At 40.7% G+C, this 26,628-nt stretch overlaps 2 protein-coding genes and 2 long non-coding RNA genes across 8 annotated transcripts; 1 reads left to right on the top strand and 3 right to left on the bottom strand.

The window, feature by feature from the left end:
• Window positions 1-586: 586 nt before the first annotated feature.
• On the bottom strand, window positions 587-13,409 carry il12rb2 (interleukin 12 receptor, beta 2a). 5 transcript variants are annotated; one of them, XM_048252297.1, is made up of 15 exons: window positions 12,109-13,409; window positions 11,624-11,878; window positions 10,936-11,050; window positions 10,506-10,666; window positions 9,967-10,109; window positions 7,185-7,329; window positions 6,442-6,506; window positions 4,983-5,193; window positions 4,561-4,752; window positions 4,189-4,284; window positions 3,680-3,838; window positions 3,337-3,480; window positions 2,588-2,693; window positions 2,259-2,343; window positions 587-2,153 (listed from the first exon to the last, which is right to left on the bottom strand). In XM_048252297.1, exons 1-15 carry the CDS (start codon window positions 12,158-12,160, stop codon window positions 1,689-1,691), a joined length of 2,394 nt encoding a protein of 797 aa, XP_048108254.1. In that variant the 5' UTR covers window positions 12,161-13,409; the 3' UTR covers window positions 587-1,688. The 5 variants fall into 5 exon arrangements, with proteins under 5 accessions (XP_048108254.1, XP_048108253.1, XP_048108252.1 ...); XM_048252296.1 differs by having other exon boundaries at window positions 587-2,343; window positions 12,109-12,233; window positions 12,564-13,409; XM_048252295.1 differs by having other exon boundaries at window positions 587-2,343; window positions 12,109-12,233; window positions 12,568-13,409.
• LOC125300398 lies at window positions 2,041-7,684 on the top strand. The gene is made up of 3 exons (XR_007194547.1): window positions 2,041-2,129; window positions 2,599-2,681; window positions 7,144-7,684. It is a non-coding gene; the product is annotated as an uncharacterized LOC125300398 (long non-coding RNA).
• A 349-nt stretch (window positions 13,410-13,758) lies between the features above and the next one.
• Window positions 13,759-24,143, bottom strand: il23r (interleukin 23 receptor). The gene is made up of 12 exons (XM_048252299.1): window positions 24,011-24,143; window positions 23,625-23,761; window positions 23,272-23,434; window positions 22,787-22,869; window positions 22,151-22,346; window positions 21,645-21,830; window positions 20,626-20,724; window positions 20,087-20,242; window positions 18,589-18,726; window positions 17,106-17,193; window positions 16,419-16,509; window positions 13,759-16,126 (listed from the first exon to the last, which is right to left on the bottom strand). The coding sequence occupies exons 2-12, from the start codon at window positions 23,715-23,717 to the stop codon at window positions 15,548-15,550; spliced, it is 1,872 nt and encodes a 623-aa protein (XP_048108256.1). The 5' UTR covers window positions 23,718-23,761; window positions 24,011-24,143; the 3' UTR covers window positions 13,759-15,547.
• Window positions 24,144-24,300: 157 nt separating this feature from the next.
• On the bottom strand, window positions 24,301-26,387 carry LOC125300000. Its single transcript, XR_007194496.1, has 4 exons — window positions 26,318-26,387; window positions 25,535-25,693; window positions 24,956-25,231; window positions 24,301-24,404 (listed from the first exon to the last, which is right to left on the bottom strand). It is a non-coding gene; the product is annotated as an uncharacterized LOC125300000 (long non-coding RNA).
• Between the last annotated feature and the right edge of the window lie 241 nt (window positions 26,388-26,628).

Genomic DNA, 26,628 nt, shown 5'->3' with positions numbered 1-26,628 from the left:
GAGTTTTGCTCATCAGCAGTTGCTACTGCATAATATGTTGTCAACTTAGACTCAGCACTCGGAATACCAGGTGCCGGAAGCTTTTCTCACCTTCAGCCAGTGCAACTGATTTTTTTTAGGCCGTCTGACTGTGCGTGCCTGCTCCCTACCTTCCTTCACACATTTGGTCGCCCAGCTTTTCTACCCCCTTGACTTTTTTCCTCCTCCGTTTGAAAAAAACAGTTCCCGGTTTTGCGCGCAGTGTGAATTGATATTTGATAAGCTGATATCAGTGTACTTCATGGAGGTTTGCTTGACAACAGTTGCTACTGCATAATGTCTTGTCAATTTAGACGCAGCATTCGATTGACGTGCGTCTCCTATTACGTATCAGGCCTATACATAAGCCGTGCGCCAAGGAGAAGTGCTCATTCGCGTCTCCGTCGCTGGGGAGCGCCGCGCTTTCAGTCGTTAGTGTTATATTTCAGACATGTATGGATCATTGTCCACCAGTGACCCTATTTTAATAAGGCGAGAACTACAGTTGAGCAGGTAATTGTGTCTTTTCCGTCCAGTAGTTAAAGCAAATTGGACCCGTGAAAAGCCTGTCTTGCTGTAGCCTAGTATCTAGCGTTCACCACACACGAGCTGTATGCGCCTTCCTAACTGGCCAGACAGACCTAACTCGGAGCCTCCGCATCCCGTCGGCTAAGTGTAACTTGTTTATATGGAGAGGCTTTCTGAAATGAAGCTGATATTTCATGAATTGTAAATTAGGGCTGTTCTCTCCAGCGAAACGTCCCCCAAATGTTTTCACTCTGCTTAAATACAGAACTTTTATAGCCCATTAAATACTTAGTTTAGGTTGTATATTCTCATGGCCTCTCTTCTTTCCTAACCTTCGTGTTTCATCTTTTTTTTGAAGAGATTATTCTTTTTACTCCATTGATATTTTTCTAACATCTATTTTAGTTAGCCTATACTTGTGGCAGATTCACATGGTGTACTCGAAGTGGATGGATAATTGGCCACGAATGATTCTAGCACATATGGGGAGAACTGCTGTTGGAGCAGGGTTTTTTTCTGGACCCGTGTAACAAGTGCCTTGTGCCAGAAAAGTTGTGGGTTGAATTCCTGGCTTCCACCATTGTGCCCTTGAGCAAGGCACTTAATCCTGAGTTGCTGGGACAATGTAACAATGTTAAGACACAAAATAATTACAATTAGCCCCCCAAAATAATGGGACATTGCCTGTTTACTCACTATCAAATTATTCACACGTTTTCTTTTACTAAGTAGAAGATAGATTTTGCACAACATATCTTTGCAGACAGTGGCTGATTCGTTTTAGATTCTGCGATTTTCTGTTTTCATATAGGCATCAACATAGTTATCAAAATTTACATGACCAGGTAAACTACTGTAGATATGAGAAACATTATCATGGTATCGACAGAAGCTAAAATAATGAACGTTACAGAGATTGATGTATACAGGCCTTCAGACATGCTTTGTCCACACAATGCAACCAATGTAACATAATTGGTTGTGAAAATGTTTGAATCCTGCATGTAGAAAGCTTCAAGTCATTGGCTTGTCCAAGGGAAATTGGCAACAATTTCAATTGTCCATCGGTATTGTAGCTTTCTTGCTTGACACTGGCATAAAGTTTGTTAAGGCTATTTGAGTAATTCCTAGATGTCATGTTTTCAGCAATGCATAAAACATGGTTCATCCAAGAAATTGCTACAGTCAATTTTCACAGAGTCCAAAGTAAGCTTGCCCCCTATGGAAACCTTAGGGTCAAAGAGCGGACAGGGAAGGAACCTTGGTCCATCCGTACACACGTCCTCTTCCTCTTGCTGCTGCTCACCATCTCTCTCGCCACTCATCATCCCTTGTGAGGAGATGTAGTCCACAGTCACCTCTGTGTTCTGAGACTCTTGGGTCTGATAGGACTCGTGCGAGAAGCTCTTCAGGTAGGCACTAGGGGACTTGAGGCTGAAGGAGAGGCACACATCCTGTCCCTGCTGCAGACCGCTGCTGGTGCTGTCAAGGCCCATCAGTGCACCGGGAATCGAGCTCTCGCTGGGCATCTCCTGCACCTCCACTGTGTCCGGTTCATCCTCGCTCACACTAGAGTCACTCAGGTACAGTTTCAAAGTCATCTCACCCTGTGGAGAAATGGTGGTGGTGGTGGAGGGGGTTGATGTAAGATAATGGTATGATGGTATAAAGAACAAAATGTAACTGACACATGAGATAAATGGTATGCCTACCTTTTCACCTGAACACTCTTTGGCCCATTTACTGTTGGCTGGATCTGGAACCATGTCCGGAAGGAGGTGACAGCATCTTAGAAATCTAGAGTGAGAGAGGCCACAACAAATCGGATATCAGTGTCATAACCCAGTCACAGAGTTGGAGAGTAGAAATACAGCCAAATTAACACTAAGGACCTGATATCCGTATGTTCTCTTCTCTGTTTTCTGACTTTTCTCAAGAACATTTTTGAAGTTTTGTTGACTATAAGCTAAATGCTCAATATTTAGGCTTGTATAAGAAAGTGCTCTTTGATGAATTAATGTTATTATCTTGTCCTCTTTACCTTTGGTGAAGTGAGAAGATATGACACAGGCACATGAGAACCACAAGAAAAGGCACAACACTGCAGCTGGCTACCAGGATCCCAAAGACCAGAGGTGAAGTTTTCTCTGAAATCACGAATAGAGTGGTTCAATTAAGGACAAGACAATGATAGAAGGTTGAAGATCTCTGGGAATTAAGTTCATTATGTACTTTTACTTATTCCAGTTACATTCACAGCTTACATTCACAGCTCGGATACATACGGTAAGTTAAGTTTGCAGAGTGGAGCATTAGCTCAGGTGATTTAGGCATAGATAGTACCGTGAGTTAGAGAAGATGATATCCGTGCCAACGATATACCCTCATCTCTGTGAGTGCAGAAACTCTGTCGCAGAAAGTCTGACGCACTGTTAGTCTACCTTAGCATAGCTCACTGAGGTGGTTGGAACTAACTAGTTCAGCTTATAGCTCCCAAAAGGGACAATGTAACTCCAACACTTACCTATTTACATGTGACTAGTATAATTATTACAATGTGTACAAATAGCAATGTAAGAGACTCAGCGATTTTCTAAGCATATGCTTACTTGGAACTATATTCTCATTCAGGCGAAGCACTGCTGCTTAAAATTTTGCACATGGATTTGCAGAAGTAACAACAGGGCTTTTCAGGTGCTTTGTGCAAATCACTCCGCCCAAGTAGCAGTGCTTCTGTCACTGCATAACCACAATGCACAAAAACAATTAACTTTCCATTAGGCAACTTACGTTGGTGTTTAACGGTGAAGGAGTGGGGGTCTCCAGGTGGACTCTCTCCAGCTTCGGTCCAAGCAGTCATAAATACTCTGTACTGCTGACCATCTGTGAGACCAGAGACGCTGAAGTTTCTAGACATGAGCTCTGTCGACACATCTAGAAGAGATAAGGGCATAGTTTCAGCGGAGCCTATAAAATACTACAAGACTCCCTATATTCTACATTTTGTACTCAAGCAGTTTACTGAAGTACACTTCATTTCAATGTAAAATTAGTCAGGATCGCAGTGTTTTACCAGTGAGGAATTAGGGCATCTTTGCTTTGATCATTGCTGTTGAAAGTGTTTAGTGTTTACCATATGGGACTTTGGTCCTTGGTCCTTGAACGTAGATGGTGTACTTAGTGAGGCAACCCCTCAACTGTTGTCTTGGGATTGGCATCCATGTCACCAGCATGGTGTTGTCAACTGTGACCAGTGACTGAATACGATTAAGATCAGGACCTTTCTCCGGAACTGCAAAATTGGTATTTTCAATATAGAGCAGTTGTATATAAATTCATATGGTTCTTTGGTAACACACCACAATTACATTACATTTAGCAGACACTTCTTGACCAAAGTGACTTACATATGTCAGCTATATTACAAGGGATCACATTGTCCCCAGAGCAACTTGGGGTTGCTCAAGGGGACAACGGTGGAAGCCGGGAATTGAACCGACAACTTTCAGGCTACTGCACGCTAGCCCAGCTCCTTAACCACTACACTACCACCGCCCATTTAAATTAAAGGATTTAATGCCCAATTAAAGGATGAATCTAGCTTGAAAGATTTCTGCAGATATGTTTTCCATTTAGACTTACCCTTAGGCTGAGGAGAAATGTCAAATTCTGCCTTTCCTCTTCCGTCTTTGAATAGAGCGTAAACTCTGACTTTATAACACTCATGTGGCTGAAGACCTTTATACAAGAGAACAGTAACAGATAGGGGTGAGGCAACTGGAGAAACTGAATAGAAAAGGTTAAACTTACTTCTATTTGCTTTTATTATTCAGTTTAGACAACTGTTAAACTGTCATAAGTTGGAAATGTACGTAATTTACAAACATTACAGAGGTAATATTGTTCCAATCCTCAACAAGTGAGTTGTAAGAGGCTGCTCATTAATATACTGTAAATGTAAGGAAAAAGGCAAATCCTTATTCTGACATCAAATTAGTGAGTTTGCACACTGACCTGTGATGATGATACTCAGTTGCTCTCTGTTCAGTCTTTGCCACTTGAGTTCCTTAAACAATCTGCCAGCAGGGCACCACTCCACAAGGTAGCTAGTCACTGCCCCCACTGCTGCAGTGGCAGGCTTCTGCCAGGAGATGGCAATGCTGCCATCACTCTGAGATACATGGGACACTTTCTGAGGAAGTTGTGCTGAGAAAAGGAGCCAAGGAAAACACTCATTCACTGAATATTGCTAATAGATTTATTGGATTTATTTATTTAATGGATTTATTGCTAATAGATTTTAAACAAGGCCACCATAGGACCACATAACGGCCACTATACATGGGAAAGGGCCACATCCAAACCACTGAACAGTACACTCCATGACACAAAAAGTACACTTAAAGAATGAATATAAGGGTTTGCTGAAAGCCTACCTTTTTCACCTAGTATGGCTATATTAGCAGGTGGAGAATAGCCTCTGGAGTTGAAGGCTGAGACAGTGATGACACAATGAGAGCACAGCTGATCAGTAACATTTGTGAATGTGTTTGTTACGTTCCAGAATGTGGTCTTCTTTGTCGTAGTGTTCTTAACTAATACTGTGTATCCAAGGATTCTTCCCCTGGCTTCTGTCTGATTCAGTTCCTGGGATCAAGACAAATAGACTACTCACAGTATTTCATACACACCTGAGAACAAGATACCATGTAACATCTAATAATGTATGCAAATTGTAATCATTGAAATAATAACTTCAAGTGAATCGTGAGCTCAATACTTCAACAAAAATAACACCTGTAGGTTAAGCGGCGTAATTAAATCTACCATAGAACCTGAGTGCCATGTTACTCTCCATCATTGTGGGCAGAACAACAAGGATCAAGTTATAGACGTTTCCTCTCTGTGACTTGTAAATTTGATATTTATTGTAAACTGAAACTTCTGAGATGTCGGACATCTGGTTTCAAACTAACACGTCAGATCACATTCTGGGTTCACACTTCAATTCACACTTCAAGAGCCGCAGGTAGCAAGTGGCTTTGGGGGATGTCTGTGCCTGCACTGCCAGCCCCAGCACATTTGGGCCACCATGCTTCATCTGTCTGTCTGTCTTTCTCTGTGTGTGTGTCCTTCACTGTACCAAAAGGAAGAAGCACCACAACACCATTTTCAACTCTGTCTGAAGAGCCCTGTCCAGAGCCAACATATAGCACAATGACTTTGCTAAAAAAAACAACAAAAAAAACACCAACCCATTTTCAGCTTATGAGAAAAAAAAAACAACCTCTCACACTTTCATTCTTCAGTTATGAGTGGAGATTTGGTCTAGATTAAGTAGTCTAAAATTTAGGTGCTTTTATTCAACAACCTTCCTTTCTTGACATCATGAAGGGAAGAGTTCTAAACGACTTATTCTTGTGTCACTGAATCATGTTTCCAACCCTAGGCAGCTCATAAACGAACAACTGGGTTTTGTGATTTTGTTGTTTTTGCATTGGCAGCTATCCCAGATACCCAAATAAATGCGTAAAAGCTCTGAGAGCTCTTTTTTTACATGCAAATATTTATTTATTTATGTATGTATGTATTTATTTTTGTGAAACTAATCAACTCCCTGCACCTTACCTTGACCCCAGCACACTGGATTTCTTGGAAAATCTTCACACCCACACATATATAAATAGTAGATGTGTAAGTCACAAAGAGAAAGCATCTATAATTTGACTGTTGTTGAACAGCTACCTGGGCAGTTTTGCTGTTCTGCCCAAGTAATGGTGGATATTGTGGCACAGGTCTTTTTTCGAAGACTGCAGTATATTTACATATCTTCCTAAAATGATGGTTTCTTTTAAATACATATTTTTTCTAAATGTTCTTGGTAATGACTTATACCTTCCAAAGTAAGATTATCCAGGGTGATTCTTTAATGTACCAAATATCCAGCTTTTTAATTGGTGCTGAAAAAAAGACATACATGCTGTTAAGAAATCCATGTCTTCACTAAGCCTGGGTAAGATTTCTTGAAGGGTATATTTATGTTAAACATCATATATTGTAAAAACTGTGCATAGTGTGCTATGACTGTTCTAGGTCTTCACACTGATTAGCATCAACTCTGTGTTCACAGATTTTTTTCTCAGGACATGTGTCAGCAAAGAGTAATTTTCCAAAAATGTTTTTCCATGCAATCAGATGTGTGTGTAAATCATGTAGATATTTATATCAGGCTATTGCTAAACCTGACAAATATAACTTATTTCTTTGCATTAGGCAAAATGCAAAAACAAATCATACAAATGCAAAGCATATCTGTAACTACACAATGCAGGTTTAAATTCCTGACCAGCCATGACTATTTTTATATTTCTTACCACATCACCAAGTTCAGATTTAATTACATAACAATAGATGGCCTATTACTCTTTGCTACGTGCTATTGCACCGTGCAGTAGTCAGGTAATTGCAAAATCATCTACAATGGGTGATTATAGTTTTGGGGTAATTATCAGAGATTAAATCAAGCACATTCTGTACATATATGCATCTGTCTCTGTGAAATGCAAGTGCTAATAAAGCATTGACTCTTCTGTTTAGTTGTACAGGAACTGTTAAAACATTGTCATGAGAAGAATCACCTTCTTCCTCAGTCCGCTGGTTGAAACTGCTCCACTGGCTCCACAAACCCATGTGTGGTCTTAACTTCAATTTGACACGGAAATGGTAAAACACGAAGGGCTCCAACGAGATAGAGATGTTCCAGTTGTGGTTTGACTCTGTGCGCTGGAGAGAGATTTACACCGATCATCAGACCACAGCTGCTCACTCTAATATTTTCATTGATGAAAAAGCATATGAACACACACAAACAGGAAAGAGCCTCCGGATGTGCAGTGATGTCACCCAAAGCTTGTTTGAAAAAAGGTCATTTAACAAAATCCCCATTCTGTGACATTTCTCCCTCTCAGTCTGATTCACCAAGGAGGTCTTGTGGTGTACAGTTTGAGTAATTTCTGTGAGGGTTTTGTGGGCCCGCCTGCGCACCCTGAGTCAACTTCATGTTGATGCTGCTCGCCACTCTGCGTAAGCAAGCTAATCAGCTCATTAGTGGTGGGCGGTATACCGGTTCACACCGTAAACCGGTGTATATTTTCGTTATGATATGAATTTTTAATATACCGCCATACCGGTGTATTTCATTACACAACGTTTGGAACGCTGCGCAGCGTGACAGGACAGGACTTTTTTCACACGCACGCATGGTGCGACTGCAAGGGAGGCATAGTGAGGGTAAACACAAAACACCTTAAGTTTTTCCCCTGAAGTATGACCCTTAAGGTTTAATTTATCCTTAGGTAAGGGGTTTATTTAAGGGTGTTGCACAGAATACCTTAAATTGTTTCTTTAGTTAAGGAAAAAAACGTTAAGGGATACTGCATTGAATTTACCGTCACGAAAATTCTATTGAGATTGTTCAATAGCTGTAACTAGCTGGCTAGTAGGTGATGTCGTTAGTTAGCAACCCACCGAACACAGTGAAGTTTAATGATCTTATCATTATATCAATATTCGTTGAAATTATCCAGGTAGCAAGTAAAGCATGTTATAGACATGAACTGAGCAATTCTAGCTGGCTAGTTAGAAATGATCCTGACTGTCACCAGTGCATCAAAACAAACTTTTTTGTTAATGTTTTGCCTAGCGAACCGAACCGAAACTCATGGCAGGCTAACAAGACATCTACATCTACATGAAGTTAACGTTAGCCTACCACTAACGTCATGCAAACCACACAATAACAATAAGGCATGTTTCTAATAGGCCTATTCGTCGACAGAGTAAGCATATTAGCAGAGAGGTTTTATTTTAAATTGTATCATTTTCAAAAAAGTATAATTATTGCAAGTTGCACTACTTTTTGTATTGGTTTTATACGTTTTATTGGTTATATAAGATGTTTGTGAAATTTGCACATTAAAAGTAAAAAAAAAAATACCGTCATATACCGTGAAACCGTAAGAATTTTGAAAAATACCGTGATATACATTTTTGGTTATACCGCCCAGCACTACAGCTCATCTTGGCTGTATGCGCCCGTATTCGTCAGCTGGTGTCTTGATCAGTGGTGGAATGTAACGAAGTACAAATACTTCGTTACTGTACTTAAGTAAATTTTCCACGTATTTGTACTTTACTTAAGTAAAATTTATAGTGCATACTTTTGACTTTTACTTCGTTACATTTTACAGCAATTATCTGTACTTTTACTCCGCTACATTTCTACAACACCATCGTTCCTTTTTCACGATACATTTTATGATCAGTTTTTTTTTTCTCTGACAAACGCGTTTGTTTTACCGGGGGTTGCTACCAAAGATTCTGGGCCTTCGTGCATTCTTAGAAACATAAGCTTCTAGTCTAGACCAGGCAAAGCGTGAGCTTGTAGCCATCTGCATTCGGTAGGCTATATTCACCAGACCCATGGCTACACTGTACATGCAACTGTGTTCTGTGCCTTTCTCTGTCTGTTATCTGCAGCGTTAGGGCCTCCTCTCCGATGAGATTGCTATCCGCGGATCAGCGAAGTTACAGGCTATGCCCATGCTTCTGTCACACGTCTGATCATTTGCGGCACAAATGAATGGTAGACTATTAATGAACCGGTGGCCTGGAACATTTTCCAGATTAGGAAATATTCCTTAATTGTGTGTGATTAAATAAAGATGCATAGCCAACAATTGTGGCGTAACGTCAGCGCTCATTCAATGTCTATGCGTCTGCGCAAGTGAAACTGAACTTAATCATAAAGACACCTTTCTCAGCAACTTTTCTGTTCAATCAGTACAATTGGCATTACGATCCACCCGACGCTTCCCTTGTCTACCCCGTTAAACTTCAGGCTCTCGTGTTTTGCTGAATGATATTACTCAGCAGATCACCCTAGTAGACCAGAATTACAGTCTCTAGAATTGTAGGTCAGAATGTAATGGGCCACAGATGGTAAGCACAATTGCATTAACTTAAAACTATCTAGTCGAGTATAACCTAAAACTAGCTTAATTAAAATGCCACAGCCCATACTGATTTTTTCCTTTTAGAATATAGATATTAAGAGAATAAATCATTATGCAAATACTTTACTTTTAATACTTAAAGTACATTTAAAAGCAGGTACTTTTTTACTTTTTACTTAAGTAGGGTTGTCATTGTGGTACTTTTACTTTTACTAAAGTAAATATTTCTCTGTGTATTTGTACTTTTACTTAAGTACTGAGTTTCAGTACTTCCTCCACCACTGGTCTTGATCAACCCAAGCTTCTCCTATCTATCAACCACATCATATGCACACGTAGGTGTACACACACACACACACACACTTGTACACTACAACAGTTGATGCAGTGCAAGTTGTCTACCTACATTGAATAGCTGTGTAGACCAGTGCCCATGATTCCTTCTGTGTTGAACCTCAAGCATGTGACAGGAGCCCACGTTGGTGATGTGGAGGTGGCAAAGGCGGGAGGAACATTCTATCTGAGCCAGAACTGGAGGTGTGGGTCTCACTGTAGACAGAGGGAGAGGAGGTGATGTGAGTTGCCAGAGGCAGCCAATGAAGGGGTCATCCTCTTACTGGGCCATTAGAGCTAGAACTAGTGTGTGGGCAGTTTCACGAACACTGCATGTCAGAAACAAGCTTTCATCCTCTTACTGGGCCATTAGAGCTAGAACTAGTGTGTGGGCAGTTTCACGAACACTGCATGTCAGAAACAAGCTAGGCTGATCCTGCACCACTACAAAATGGACAAATTAATGTAGTCTTCCATCCTGAGTTTCTCAGCATAGTTGACAGGGCAGATATATGTCAGACAAAGTCTTTGCCTTGTCTTTGTGTTAGCAGTGAAGTAGTTAACCACATTGCAATGGAAACACACAGCTGGAGAGAACGATTAACATTTTACCTATGTGACTGAGAGTGAAATTAATTTCACCAGCAGCACTGTGTCCCAGTCTGTTGGAAGCCCTCACGCTGACAAAGAACTGAGTCTCAGAACCGGGATGGAACGTGGCTGAGTGCTCCTCAGAGATGACGTCAGGGCTGTTGTCAGATGCAGTCCTGACACTGAAAGAGAATAATGCAGTAGAATCCACCAGCATGAACTTGCAGAATCTCACTCCATGACATTTTTAGTTGCAAAGATGGAAAGCACGCTGACACCTCATGCAGTTACTTATGTTATTTGCACAGCTCTATGGTCGTGTAGCTGCTAAAATATATACAGGTGGGTCTCAGAAAATTCAACATCAGTGAACAAACTTAAAACATCCGTTATGTTGTTACCAGATCTTTGACATTTCTTGTAAGTGCATTTTGTTTCTGCTTCTACTGACCTAAACTCTGATGTTGTCTGCAGGCCGGTGTCCTTTCCTGGTTTCCAAGTGCAAGTGACATTTCCAAATTCTCCGTTCTGCTCACAGGTCAGATTTTGAGGGACCTCAGGTAGGTCTGAAAGACAAGATGGTGTACTCCTTAACCTGAGCAGCACCCTCTGCATGGCATAATGATACATATAGACAGACTGATAGGTTATATGCTACTGAGATCACTTTGCATGTCAAGATTAGGTAGCATTTTGATGTACAAATACATATAAAGATTAAAGGCCTGCAAGCAACACTTTGGTTTCAACCGTCACAACCACATAGGCTAACACATAATGCGTTTCACTATTCAGTTTACTGTATCTACAACTATGGTGAAACACAGCCATTTTCATTTGATATACACTCTTAAAACAAATATGTTGAAAATAACACAACTTGTTTTGTTTTTAAACACATATGTATGTCCAGATATGAACAACACAGTTTGTGTTGTTTCTAACACAGCGCTTTTGTTATTCATTTTAAGAGTGTGTTGTTTTATTTAACACATCTCTATGACCAGATAGGGACAACACACACATTCGTTTTAAGAGTGTACTTTATTATTTAGAAGTTAGATGTGTAGCCTACCATGAATTACTATAAGATAAATAAAGACATGTAATATTAAAACATAGTGTAGCCTAATACTTACATCCAACAACTATATCAACGCCACAGACCAGAGACTTCTCCGCACATTTGCAAGTATATGTGCTATTCCCCATTATTCCCTGAACCTCGTGCATTACTGTTGTGGCATTTACTCGTTGGTGACGTTGTTCGTGATTGGTATCGCGGTGAACAAAGATACTTTTGCAACCACCTTGAATGACGCAGAAAATGCTGAAATTTGCGCCCACTTCAACAAACTTGCCAAGGCTGGGATTTGCTTCGCAAGGACGCTGGGCTGAATAACACAGATTCATTTAATGAGTGACTTGTCATTCTACATTTAAATATTTCAAAACAATTCAGGCCTATCATGTATAAAATAATTCCACATGCACATCTACATTTAAACATTTGCCCCATTTCTAACTGAACATAGAATTGCAATTTGCCATGTCCATCGATCATTGTTGAAACATAATGCGTATAACAGTGATTAGTCCTAGGCTATAAATTGATGCAACGAACCTTTGCAGATTCCTACTGTGCATAGCAAGAGGAAAAATGCGTGGATTGTCATTGCAATACATGCCCCGACAGAACGCTGATCATCAACATGGGTCCACTGCACGTCCACATCCAGTTACCTACAACTGTAAGATTAGCGGCATTTTAGCCATTTGAAATAAGCAACAACTGAAAAATATTCGTCATGGAAAATTACCAACTTTTCAGCAGTAGGCTAATCTTGTATTGAAATGAAAATGTGGTGAAAAACGAATACCAGGCTAATGAGAAACAGGATGATGACCCGCTATTATCAGAGTGAGTTCATCTAACTTTTGAAGTTTCTTCATTAAAGAACAAGACATTTCGTCTAGTTATAGAGCGGCCGACAAAGTAAAATGCAATGTTTGAATCTATATTTAGTTGACTTGTTAAGTCGCCATTTTTCGTATTGGTAATAGAGGTAGATGTCTTACTCACACAACCCATACAGGTGGTAATGTCGTCACTGTCTCCGACGACTTCATCTAGACCATTGTCTTCGACATTAAAGCGTAATATGCCTTCGTCCATCATCCTGAGGTTATTTGGCAGTTCCCTGATTGTTTAGTTTCTGTTTCAGAGTTTCACTGATATCGACAGTACCATATTTGAGAGTTGAAGTCGTGCTTCTTGCCCCATCGAACGACTGGAAGTGTGTCTTTGGGTTGACATTTCAGTGCATGACCTCAGTTCCCAGTTCCCCCTCCCCTGTGGTATGCGTATGCGTAGACATGTAGCCTAGCCTGTGCTAGATGGTCCACACTCTTCTTTCAGCACCACTATGCACCTTCATATTTATGTAACTTTGTCATTTGTTTCATTTAAGAGCATTAAAATGTTGCAAACAAATGAAACCAAATAAAGTATTACTCTGTCTGGAGTAAAGGAGTTACACACTGAACTATTTTAAACCACAAAAATCTAGTTGTTCGAGTAGGCCAGCCAAAGCATCAGACTCACAGTGAGTTAATTAGACCATGTTTGTGTTTGTCTTTGTGGTTATTTGAAAGGTTATTTGAAGGGGACAATGTCTGATGGAGAATTTGTCTGTCACTGACGGACAGTAACCATATTTTAAAGAAACTGCAACAATTTGCCACTAGAGGCATGCTTTTGTGAAGCAAGCTATACCATCCTCAAATTCATTTTGATGATAGATGGTCATGTTAAGGACATAAATAGGTGTTATTCCCAGACTCCAACATGCAATGAATAGAAAACCTTTCACAGACGTTTTCCCATACATTGACAAATCCTGTGGCGGGGCGCCACAAAATCAAATCTGCCGTCACAGATGAATATTCTATGTTTAATTTAATTTAATTTAAATATAAGATCAAATCCTTGCATTGCCATTGAGCTGCGCTTTTTACGCAATGTTTGCAAAATCCCGATGTAAATGGAAAAGTGTTTTCCAAAATTCAAAAGTGCTTGTCCCAAGGAGAAGTAGGAACCTTTATTTTAACTTTGTAGAAAACATTATGAATTGCATCCACACATCAGCAGCCTTTTAACGTTAACTGTGTTAATCACGAACATCTTAAAGTGACAGGCACTCAATTAGACCTAAGTTTATACACTACCAAGACGATCTTAATACCCCGCCCCCCCTGTCCAAGTCAGCTACCGCCACAAATTGCATCCAATTATGTGGGAAACACTGAAGACATTGCTGACTAAATCAGCACAACACCAGTTACAGTGTTCAGCTTCTAACATTGTAAACAAAGGCTCTAGATGAAGTTTGCAAGGTTTTGCATGCCTTAGGTAGCAAGCTTGATCGTTTTTTGGCTAACACAGTGCTGCTTTGAGCCTCTGAATGTCTATTTAGGGGGCAAATGTTGCTTGCTGTAAATCTTTTGTGGGAATTATTTCCTATTTTGCTTACATTCACAACAACACAAGAGAGCTTAAATGAGCCATCCAGACGGTACTTTAATAGAACAATAAACACATACAACATCCCAATTACAAGCCTCATAAGCGCAAATGCTTTGTGGTCATCAGTTGCCATTGAAATACAGTTTGTGAGCTCAATATCACACTTCTCTTTTGGTGACTATTCCTGGAAACGCCTCTCCCTCCGGCTCAAGAGCATGTCTTAGCCTAGTGGTAATTCACACGAACACTCTCATGCCAGCCAAATAAACACTTTTTTCTTATGTATAGTGAAATGTTGAAATGTTTACTTTTTGTGTGCATTCCTATGTGACATTCCTTAACAACAGTTGAATGAATCAGGCAGAAACTAGCATCCAACAGCAAAGCTAAACTAAGACGTAGCAGCAGGCACTGCATGATGTGCAAACCAAGAAGCAACAGAAGGGAGTGCAAGAATCTAAATCAGTAAAGAGGCAAATATGCACTCTGAAAGTGCCGTGAAGGATGTGAGAATCAGAACTTCAGGAAGTAACTTAACTGCCATGCTGTCGTGCAGATGTAGGTAAACTCTGTGGCCTTGAAGTCAAACAGAGGGGAAATAAACATAAACATACACATTGCACAACCATCAAATTATCTAGATAGCACAGGGAATGTCTTAGGTTATGGCACAGATAATGTGATTTACAGCATAACTGATGTACATCTAAAGGAGTAATTACATATGATATACATTTACAATTTATGTAAATTTAAAGGAATAAAGTGATTTTCAGAGGGAGGGCCCAGTGAATGCTCTGCCAGACCATTGCCAACGCAACTTGATTGAAGATGAAAAAGGTTTGTTGTCTAAATATGAATTGTGCAATGAATTGTGTAACATGCATTGAAGTGAACCCTGTTTCAAAACTTTTGAACTCCCCACATGGTCATTGATTTCACTTTCCTCAGTGTGAGCACATTGTACTTTCCAGGTACAGTAGGAGGGGATGTTACCACTGGCAGTTACATTCACAGTTATGATGTGAGTATCTTTTCATGGCAGTTTAAGCTGTTACATTCTCCATAGTATTTCACTAAATAGGCCTATATGGATAATGTAGATTGTTTGGCATCAGTATTTCTGCAGAAACGGTAGATGCATCTGTTAGAAAATGTGCATTACGGTTTTACAATACAGAGGTGAGATGTGTCAGAATATAAACCAAAAGAGAGTTAGGTTGATGATTACAGTCTCAATATACACTATAAGCTCAGGGTGCTTACAGCTCATAAGATTTTTAATGTTTCCAGTTACATGCAGCAGATATGGAAAGTGTTAAGTGCATTTGGCTATCAGATACATAATGTCTTAAAGAGTTCAAGTGGCATTGGTCCATCCAGTCCAATTCAAAAGTTAAAGTCTGATATAATGCTTAATGACAGCAATTCAAATTGCTTTCCCAGTTGTGTACATTCACAGTCCAAAGTGCCCTCACAGCAGAGTACATCTTCCTGTGAGGAGGTCTCTGTAGTTGTTGGAATCCAAAAGTCTCCATTAGGTATTATGTGCAACTTTAAGCCAACATCCCTGAGGTGAGTAGGGGTTTATCTGTGGTGACCGAGTAGTTAGCAGGTCATTAGGCAATACAGTCTGCTCCTCAGTCAGCAAGGCCAGTGAGAAACCACTCATGTCCCTCATGCCAGCACTCATATTTGTGTGCCACTCAGTCTGCTTGGGGTCAAGCAAAGGGGGACAAAGAAGATTCCCTGTGACCCCTATGCCCTTGAAGCCTCCTAAGGTCACATCACCAAGGCCAATATCCTTCCCATAGGAAGGCTGTGGGAGACATGCCCACAGGGGGCACTCTTCCTCTGTGTCCTCCTCGGGCGCCACCTCAGGGGTTTCAGATAGATGGGTGGAGCTGACTTGACACGAGTCTGCCCACTGTGGTTTGTAAGGATCCACAATCTCCGGTCTGGCCACTCGGACCTCCTTGGCTTTCTCTTTGTCGTGGACGGAGGGGAAGAGGAACGTTTGGGCGATGGGCTCTGCGATGTCCTCCACAGGGGAGATGGGCGGGTCGCTGTCACTGCATACTGACATCCAGAGCGAGTCTGAGCCGCACCTCTCGTCCTACATGGGGAAACCAAAACAAACAAATAAACAAACGAAAAGAGGAAGTTGTGGTTTCACTGAAATTGGTGAGCATCGTTAGCCTGGGTGCCATTCCAAACTTAGTCCCGCCCACAACATTTGAGGTTGGGAAGTAGAATTGAGTATGACTACGTCAGGCTAGAGCATCGCTACATTAATCAAATGAAATAAACACTTTTTTTTTTTTTTTTTTAAACATGGCCGAGCACTGCACATTCATACAAATAAAACAAGATTCTCTTAAGATATAGATGTGCTATGGACTCTTTACCTTCAATAATTTGATGGCATTGCTATTTCCGACCTTTGGAAATGTCTCAAAAAGCCATGCTGGTCCAACTGTTACACACGCTGCTCTAATTCTGTTGGTTAAAATGTTCACAAATAATAATTCAGAAAACGAGTTATGTACCCATAACTGACAGTTTTATTTTTTATAAATACCTTTCACATTTAGAATTGTATTATGTATTACATGATATGCAGTAGTGTCCTATATACACCATGCAATTAAATCGACATCTGACAGTCTATGTTTATCGTTACAAAATAAACTCTAAGGACAACTGTATTAACTGTAAAACGCAGAACTGAAACTCAGAACTGCACACAGAAAGCTCTAAGCTTTGGCCTTCACAAGGCTAAGTTGCAGTTAATAAAAGACACCAACTATGAATTCTCTATTTCCATTTTATCATCATAAGATCAAGAGATAAAAAACTCTAATTATACACAGATGACTAACAGGCATTTCAGTTCCCAATCAATCAATTAGCTCATCAAAAAGTGGTGCAGCCCGGCCTGGTGTTATTGTGTAACTCTGACATCTCAGACAAACAGACAATATTAATAATATTAATATACAATCAAGAATATTTTGAGGATATTGAAGCATTCAGGTAACACTGTCAACTGATAACACTGCTTTACTTAGATCATACTCCTCTTGACTGCTTACCTTGTACGAGCACATTTCAAGCATATCAGGTTTGCTACAAGCACCAAGGAGACAGCGGCCACCACCCAAATCCCGACAAACATTCCATCTAAATCAGAAATGTATTGCTTAGATCATAGTGAAAAGTGGACCAATGAAGATGGTAAGAATTTCTGAACTCTATCCTGAAGTTGAATCTGAGGGAGGGGGGGTGTGAGTTAGGATGATTCAGCACTGACAGGGGGCCCCCAGAGAGCGCCCCCCAATAATACTATATTATCAGGGGGCCCAGAATTATTGTCTGTCATAGGGCCCAAATGATCTAACAGAGACCCTGCAAAGGGGTCAGAAGTCCTGTTTCCTATCAGAATTTGGTGTTCACTTCCTCGGTATATGACTGACTTCTTGGCAAACCAATCAGGGATGTGACATCAGTCAGCTTTACAAAGTGTTCTTGGGGTTTATAATGGAAACTTTTCTATCCTCAGACAACCAATGCCCTCTTGTTTAGCTTAGACTTGTTGTTAACCAAATGTACCCGTGAAGTTGTGGTCACAACCCCAGTAGCAGTCTATAACTGCCATATATTTTCAGATGGCAGACTGCAGTTATAAATAGTCAGTGAAACAAAAAGAAAAACCTGAATAAGAACATAAAAAGCTGACGGACAGACTGCTGGTTAGTAAAATCCTCAATTATGGAAAATAAAGGGCTGGAGGACAAACAAACGTTTCTCTGACGGCAAACACTTGTTGTCTTCATACGAACCTTCTCTGAACTTTGTCCTTTGCCCTCTGTGTACATTAATTTTAGGCTATAATACTAATTAAGACAAATTTCCACGACAGGTTGGAGTTAGATTTGAGCCTGTGGACTTACTCATTACTGAATCTTACTCATTCATGTGTTTTTTTTTAACGTACATGTACCAAAATTCATAGACTACATGCTCAGTGTCTATTCCACAATGGCTTCTGCTACTCAGTAGTACATAGGCCTTTATGGGTATTTACTAATAGAGAGGGATCTCCAATCTCTAATCTTAACCCTTAAAGGAGTATCGTCACACCGGTGTGACGGGAATGTTGGGAAATTAACATTCTAAAGAATATCTGGGTTCATTGAATTCAACGTAGAATTTTAGAACCTTCAATTGTTGCGGAACTTAGAACGTTCAAAAACCTACACCTTTAACCCTTAAAGGAGTACCGTCACACCGGTGTGACGGGAATGTTGAGAAATGAACGTTCTAAAGAATATCTGGGTTCCTTGAATTCAACATAGAATTTTAGAACCTTCAATTGTTGCGGAACTTAGAATGTTCAAAAACCTACACCTTTAAGGGTTAAGGGTTAAAGAATGGGGTGGAACCAACAGTGGCTAAATCTGAAGCGAACATGAGCAGCAAAATTCACTGACTGCAGCTTTTTAACTCCCTGTGAAAATGGAAAGCAGCTGTCAGCAGCATTATTTTTATTCCTTCTCTACAAACAAACAAACAGACCTGATTGCAGTCTCTGATAGGAGATAGGCACCCCTTTAAGTCCCTCTCCTGCAGCATTCCAGGCCGATATACAAAGCTCAAAGCCAGTGTCCAGTGTGTCCAGCGACTGCTCTCTTGGAGATGAAGCGTTAACCTGAACTGGAGGTGAAACAACAATGACTTCAGGAAGAGTGAACACAGGAAAACAAACTCAAATTCAAATTATGTAGCTAAAGGATTTAATGTTTCCAGAGTTAATGTATTTGCTGATGATCGAACCAGGACTCATGAAAAATTACAGAAAGTGTAAAGGCTTTGAAGGACATCTGTTGTATTCACTTTTACTGACCACTTTGTCAAGGCTGTGAAGACATGACTCAAGACGAGAAAAACGTATAGTTTGTTTCCTGTTAGGCTTCATGTGTTCAATGCGGTTACATTTAGACTTCACCGAACATGCTTTCTCAAACATATCACACAACTGCACAGCAGGGAGAACTAAAAACGTTATTGTCATCAGTTAGTCTGGGGTCTGTAGTAGCGAGTTCGGCTTCTGGGTGACAAAAACTCTCACTTTGCTTCTCGCTGAGAGCGTGTGCACCCAGCCGCGTCTTCCGCCGCAGCCTGCACTTCCTGTACTACTGAGAAGGCCTGTGTTAAGAATAGCCCCTGATTTTGCCGAAACAGCAGAGGTCAGGGCATTCGCAGAAGAACAAGTCTGCTGTGGAACGCACTCTGGACCTGACCTCCGGATATGTAAATTCACTGGTCATTTTTTAGGGGTGTAGCTCTATTTGAAGGGCAGCAGATCTGAGAATAAAGCAGGTGTAAAGTCAGTTAAGTGAGTGTGTTCTTCATACTCTTATCATGCCAAAGTTCAAGGAGTCAACTACATCTTGAATGTATGGGGGGAGAGGTGGCTTTCTCACTGGAGGGGTTGGCATGTCTGCTCTGGTATGGCCTACTGAATGACCTTTTCACATCTACCGCCTGGTCTGATTCCTCGATCTTCTGTTGAAATGCCTGCAGTGCTACTGTGGGACACGGCTGGCGGTAGTGCTGTGCAAGCTCTACTGGATGGGGCCATTCTCACAGCCTTTGTGATTCAGAGCCACAAAAGGGGAGAGGCGTTCCTGTAACCAGGCGCCTCTTTCAGTAACTGGTAGAAAACCCTGCTCTTGCACTGTGGCTTTGGGGGATGTGTCTACTCGAAAAGAAATGAAAAAGTAGACATTTGTTTTTCCGCTACGAGAGGGATGGCGTTGTGAATCTGAGACCGAGAGCAGGCCTTACACATTCCTGTGTGTGTGTGAGAGTGTACTTATACACACTTGCACATGTGCATTCACCAACATACATATTAACACCTCCCCAAACCCAGCCACCCACACATGATATGTACATGCCCACACACACACACACACACACACACACACACACACACACACACACACACACACACACACACACACGCACAGTACACCAATACACAGAGCTGTAGAACATAGCATTTTCTCACACATTGGTTTAAAATATCCAGTTCCGTGCTTGCGGATGTAGATGGTATAGTGGGTGATGAACCCTCTCTGGTCTTCAAGGGTAGGCTCCTCCCATATGACCTGAATGTGCTTTGAGCCAGTGCTGTGAATAAAGGCCTTCGGTCCAGACAGTGGCTCTATAGGAGAGTTGCACAAATTACACAATTGTCTGCTAAATTGTAACAATTCAACAGTGGGATGTATATATAGTATAACCTGGAATATATATATATATATATATATATATATATATATATATATATATATATATATATATATATATATAAAACATAAATATATTCTATAGACTTGTTTGTATCGCTCAGTTGATGGATTTCATGTGAGAATTACAGCCGAAGCACAGTCAAACAACAATCAATTTCTATACTCATAACCATCTTACGATAATGCAGTGTATTTGTAAACATATTTGTGACTGTGTGAAATAACTACAATGTGTAAATGAAGACTCCTCAAAAGCATTTCATTATAACCCTGCAATGTTGGGTAAAACACTCACTTCTCTCCGCTGAGTACACCTGCAGAAAGGCAGGTTTAGAGAGCCCTCTTGTGGTCTCAGCTTGTAACAGCACATCATATCTCCAACCTGGTTTCAAGCCTGAGGATACCTTTTAGGGTTAGTCTCAAAACATCTCACCTTATACAGTCTCTGCCTCTCACAAGATACACATGGAGATGATCTGATCTGATCATTCTTTACGATATTTAACATGTTTACACAAGTACATCTTGACACTGCCTTAGAAAATGCTTGTTTTCATAAACGGTGTGCCTTGTTACAAAAACATTTCAGAACCAATGAGCTAGCTAGAGGTCCAGCCAACATGCGAGCATAGAAGCAGTCACCAGCAGCTCAAGTCCTGACTCATATAACAACCAACCTCCAGCTGCCTTTTCCTCAATGCCTCATTCACAGGGATGGATGACTGAAGGGCCTACCAGGCCCAGGGGCCCAAGGGGACCCTGAAGCCCAAGCCTCTGTGTGAAGATGCTATTTTTGCCTCCTCTGGTATCTGAATGGAGCCCCTCAGTCAAATAACACATGCCGTAAGATCGTTCCCAGGACTTGGTGCACTGCCCAAGTAAAGGGGACAGGTACAGGACCTACTCATGCAGCCTTTGCTCTGTGATCACAAGGCTGTGCCCAGGGTCCCAGTGGCTCATAATCCGTCCATGCTTATCCAAATGATAAATCCATATTGTTCAAGTCTTGCCTTGATGAATTAGCAAGCTGACTACTACCAGAAGCCAACAATGACAAGACTATGGGTGTGTGTGCTCTCTCTCATACAAAATGTGTGCATGTACTGTAGGTATGCAAAGTTTCATCTTGTGTCTCAATCCGTATGTACAGTTATAGACAAAATTTCGATTTCAAATTGGTACATTTTTAAATGTTGAAAAAAAATAACGTCTATACACAGTGAATAAGTTTACTTAGAGGAGTGAACACATAAATAGAACAAAAGATTGCATACAATTACGGAATTACTAATGTAATGCGATGTATGCTCTCACCTCTGATATATGTTGAGTTACAGTCTCTGGACAGTCTTCTCCATTGGACCGGGGAGTCCTTGCATTGCCACTGGATGACATATCCCAGTGGAAACCCTGTAACCCCAAGTTTCATCTGACAAAGCCAGGACAGAAGCACAGTGTCCTCCTTTGGGGAGGAGACTCTCATTACCGGAGCCGCGATATCTGAAAGAACAGTTAGGAACACAATCATGACAAGACCTCAGACATATTGCAGTGACTGCGAATAAAAGCTACAGTGGTAAAGCCATACAGGAGCAATGGTTAAAAAGGACACCGATTTGTATTTCCTACAATGATAATAATAATAATAATAATAATAATAATATTATTGTTATTAATAATAATAATAATAAAAAGTTTATCCAATGTCCCTCTTATCTTAACCCATACACACAATTGCTTGATTCAGTATCCCCCTATTTTGTGTCTAATAAGTTTTTACTTTTTCTTCTCCCACCATCCATTTCGGTGTAATTGCTTACTTGTGTGAGTTAGACTCAGAGAGGCAGGAGGGGAGCTCCCTGCTGATGTGACAACAATAAGGTTGACCTCCTTTACTTCGGCTGGTAGCTGAAGCCGCACCTCTGAGACATTGACTGAACAGGGTACCAGTCTCTGGCCATGGTGCCAGTAAGACACCTCATAGTACAGGGTTTTGAAATCCTCAGATTCCATGGACTGCAGAAGCAGAAGCATCAGGTGAGTTATAGTTGCGTAATACATAATAATATACAGCCAGATTTTCTTAGCCACATGTATTTATTCTTAGACATGAATGAGTAGATATTATGCTATCATGGTCAACTAATAATGTTTAAATAAATTTGTTTGCTAGTAAGTAATGGGCTTTCTATGTATTTACAAACATTGGTACATGCATATTGCAATATGTCATTCATTTCAATTCTACTAGATGGCGCCATTGTATAACTTTGTGGAAATCTTGACACGAGAGATTATTCTAATGCAAACGGAGAGGATTAGTTGATTGAACATGGGTTAAACTACCAGAAAATAGTAAAAATCAGACAACAGAATTCTGTGTTCTGTTACTACACACACTCGGTAGGATACCATAAGTAGGACAAAATTAGTTGTGAGAAATATAAAACAATTACCTCCCAGAGCACAGTCACATTCTGAACACCAGGGCTCTCTGTGTGACCAACTGTTCTCCAGGCAACAGGTTTTTGTGTTGGTGCTATGTGATATCAAAACATAATGGTAATTGAATTGGATTGTCATGGTACACATATTATATAGGGATATTGGTGTTACAGTTGTAGAATTGGTGTGTGACCTTATAACAGTGCCACATTACCATCAATACTGATATTATTATTCCAGAATGTGAGCAACTACCATGTTACAGCCGCTAAGAAATAAAACTTCAGTATGCATATTGGGCAAGCCTTTCAATTTATGCAATGATAAACCTTACTGATTAAGTCTTAACTGTAGCAGTTACTACTTGCACTTTCCATTTACAAGGCTCAACATTTCAAAATAAAAAGGTGTGTTCACAAAATAACCGTGGACACATATATTCCAGGGGCAGTCATATTGTGTTGGAACAGAAGATCTCCAGTCCAGTTATCCTCACCAATCCCTGGGGTAACTGCGCCCATGGGTGCACTCCACAGGCTACACTTTGGCTTGGGGACTTGGGTGCACACCCTCAACTCGATTGTGTACATGGTCCTCGACTTCAGACCCTCCACTGCAACACTACCTCCACTGCCACTACTCTGGGTGGCATTTCCCTCCTGGTGCATGGACAAAATATCACATTTGCATCAAGTTAGCACCATTTCTGTGAAAGAATTCAATAAGGGGAAATACAATATACAAGGATGGCTGTATATGATAGGCTACATGTCATGTGATTTAAAAAGAACAAAGAACAAGCAAAAGCAGTGTGGTGTAGGTATCGAGTGCAACTTGTCACTGCCTTACCCAGATCAGCTCCGCACCAAGGCAAATTCTGTGCTTCACATGCTCAGAAGACTCTAAGCTGTTCCAGGTCATTAGAAAACTGGAGCCTGTCATGTGAGTGAAGTTGACCCATTTGATAGTGGGGGCGTTAGGTATCACTGTAAGGAAAGAGTAGCCATTCACTTCTTCAACAATAGCACTTTATATACAACAAGTCTGACAAACCACTGAATATTGGCAACCACTGAATTAAAACACAGCCTAAGCCCCAAAGGTCACACACTACCGTTTTTAAACAGATACAGTTACACAGCAAAAGATGATGTACAGTCCAACACTGGCAGGTCAGACATAACTTACAAAGAAACTTGCATGCATATATGCACGGCTAGCTGGGGCTTTCTTACCTACATCTCTGACTGAGAAGGCGTAGACATCAGAGGTAGAGATTCCCAGAGCATTCTGTGCAACCACATGCACATCATACTTTGCACTCTCGCTGAAGCTGGTTCGTGGTATGCTAACAGAGCTGCAACCTGGGCGCTGACAGGGGAAATACTTGCTTCCATTTACACTGCATTGAGATAGCAAGAGCAAAGAAAGACCCAACCAGTAGACGTTAATGACTTCATCTCCAACCGATGTGACTGAGAGAGTGATGAGGGCTCTCCACTCACCTGCTAAATCTAACTGAATAGTTTGTTGGAAGGTGGGTTTCCCTTCCGTTAATCCAAGAGCAGCTGATGGTGTCAGACTTAATTGGTGTGAAACAGTTAAACTGAGTCGCTTTGGCTGGCCGATCTGGGAAGGACAACATAACACACATACCTCAGCTTCATAGCATTTGGATCATCATTCTTTCAATATTTATTCATATTTTTATGCATTTTTAGTCAGTAAATAAATTAGTCAAATATGCAAAATGTATTTCAGCTGTAAAATTGTGTAAAAATGCATAAAGTGTATTGATATATTTTAACCTTTTGATAATATTAAAGCAACACCAAAGATTCTTTTGTACCCCTTTTATAACCGCACTAATGCAAGTTTGCCAGATTGGGTAGCGGATCTGTAGTTTGAACAAGACATAAGAAACTACAAATTTGCTTTACGGCAAGCGTTACAATAGCCGATAGGTGGAGCAAGGCTCTGGGTGGAGCGTACTCGGCAGGTACATAGACGGTAGGGTGCGGTAGGTTAAATTATTTACGACAGCGGTAATGGACAATTCTACTTCCAACCTGTAGGGGGGCCGAAGAGGAAAAGTGCTTTGGTGTTGCTTTAAATCAAGCTAATATATATATTAAGTATTTATGCAGCCTAAGCTTGAAGCAAAACAAATATCAACTTACGTCCAGATTTCAGGTCTATTCCACAAACAACTCGTTTGCCCACTAAACAAAACAGATGGGAACCTAAGGCAGTCATGTTGGCTATGTGGAGCCGGGCTGTCGTGCAGTTCTGTTCCACAAGGTGTAGTGGCTTGTAGTTGAGCTTTATGGAGAAGGGGTTTTGAGGACCTGCACGGCACTCATTTATCTGGCAGAAGACGCTCAACGAAGACCCCCATTCCACCAGTGGGCCAGGGTCCAGCGTGAGTTTCCCCGTACAGGTCACCTCCAAAGCCCCTGGGGCAGGAAAGAAGCATGGTCACATTCAGATTATCACTGAACAAGAATAATGTGCTATTTTCATCCTGGGTGTATCAACAGTCAGGACACTAAGGCATGTATTTTGTTGTTATGAGTGAGTTCAACTGAATCATCTATATAGTTTGTCTTTAAGTGTACAGTCATAGTATGACAAATATAGATCACAGACATTGACTCATTTAATTGACTTTGATATGCTCCCCCATTTCTCTTGAAAAACAACTGATCCAAACAGTCTAGACAATGACAACAAAACACTTTTTTTTATTTTGTACTTACAGTTTTGATGCATGATGGAGGTTAAACATAGAATCACGAAAGCAGGCAAATTTGGTGGTGAAGCATCCATTCTGCTTTAACCTCAGTTCAACTATCATGCCGATTGATTTGGTGAACTCTTGTTGCTCTTGCTTGTGTTCCTCCTTTCATTTCCTCTTACTGCAATTATTTTAATTGGAATAACACAGGAGTGACACAGGTTGCTATCATGTTCTGCAAACCATATGTGTGATCATTATCACATAGGCATGCTTGTTAGAGACAGTTATCAAGAGGAACATTCACGTTTTTGTTCATTTTGACATTAGCCAGAGTTGGAAAGCCTTGCTCTTGCTTTTTCTCACACTTGTCCTCATTTATAGGTTATTGACCTAGATTTGTGGCATTTCTGCCTACCTCAAGAGCTTTGAACCTCACAGTGAGCAGGCAGTTGTCCCACATTGTCAGCCACCCTTTCTGTCACCACAAGCAGAGTTGTTTGCTCAGTCCTTTTTACACTTCATTTGAGAAATAAAGCCTTTCACTGGAGAACATTTGAGCAACGTCTTTGAAAATATTCAGATTCTGTTTAGTGCCGTTATGTTTGACTCGCACAATGCGTATAGTGACACGTTATCCTAAAGGATCTGGAGAGTAACCTAAGCTAGAGTAAACATTGGAGTATGAGCACGCCATTTGTTGTGGCGTTGGTAGATAAAAAAACCTGTTCTGATTGTTACATGAAGAACAATGATCTGCTGATAAACATCAAAATATGTCTAAGAGACTGGATCTTATACTTACCACTCAGGTTTTACATCAAGGTGATTCTTCTTTACTTTGACATGTTTTTGGACATGTCATCAGGAGTTTATTACACCTCAAAGGGTCAATAAGAAGACTTGGTCTTTTGGTCTGTAAAAGACAGAAATATTAGAGGCACGTACAGCAAAGCCAAATCATAACGCCAGCCTGTTAAACCGGTCGGTCCATCCTTTTACATAAGGACCAAATACAGCTTAATCCAGAACAATGTTCTCCAAGATTCTTCTAGCACAAATGCAGAGGCAAAACATAAAAATAAACAATGTTTCCCTGCTGCATGGATATTTATT

The sequence above is a fragment of the Alosa alosa genome, chromosome 9 (genome assembly GCF_017589495.1).
Source record: "Alosa alosa isolate M-15738 ecotype Scorff River chromosome 9, AALO_Geno_1.1, whole genome shotgun sequence".
Classification (NCBI taxonomy): Eukaryota; Metazoa; Chordata; class Actinopteri; order Clupeiformes; family Clupeidae; genus Alosa; species Alosa alosa.
Note: the sequence above shows the minus strand (reverse complement) of the source record. Positions and strands in the feature narration are given on the sequence as shown.

Excerpts from the sequence above, each read along its gene's own strand:
- il23r (XM_048252299.1), bottom strand. The coding sequence starts at position 23,717 with ATGACAGGCTCCAGTTTTCTAATGACCTGGAACAGCTTAGAGTCTTCT. Across the intron at positions 23,435-23,624 it reads TTGGTGCGGAGCTGATCTGG|GAGGGAAATGCCACCCAGAG; the intron begins GTAAGGCAGTGA and ends TCCATGCACCAG. Across the intron at positions 22,870-23,271 it reads CGCAGTTACCCCAGGGATTG|CACCAACACAAAAACCTGTT; the intron begins GTGAGGATAACT and ends GATATCACATAG.
- il12rb2 (XM_048252294.1), bottom strand. The coding sequence starts at position 12,160 with ATGACAATCCACGCATTTTTCCTCTTGCTATGCACAGTAGGAATCTGC. Across the intron at positions 11,879-12,108 it reads CACAGTAGGAATCTGCAAAG|CCCAGCGTCCTTGCGAAGCA; the intron begins GTTCGTTGCATC and ends TGTGTTATTCAG. Across the intron at positions 4,285-4,560 it reads ACTGAGTATCATCATCACAG|GTCTTCAGCCACATGAGTGT; the intron begins GTCAGTGTGCAA and ends TCTTGTATAAAG.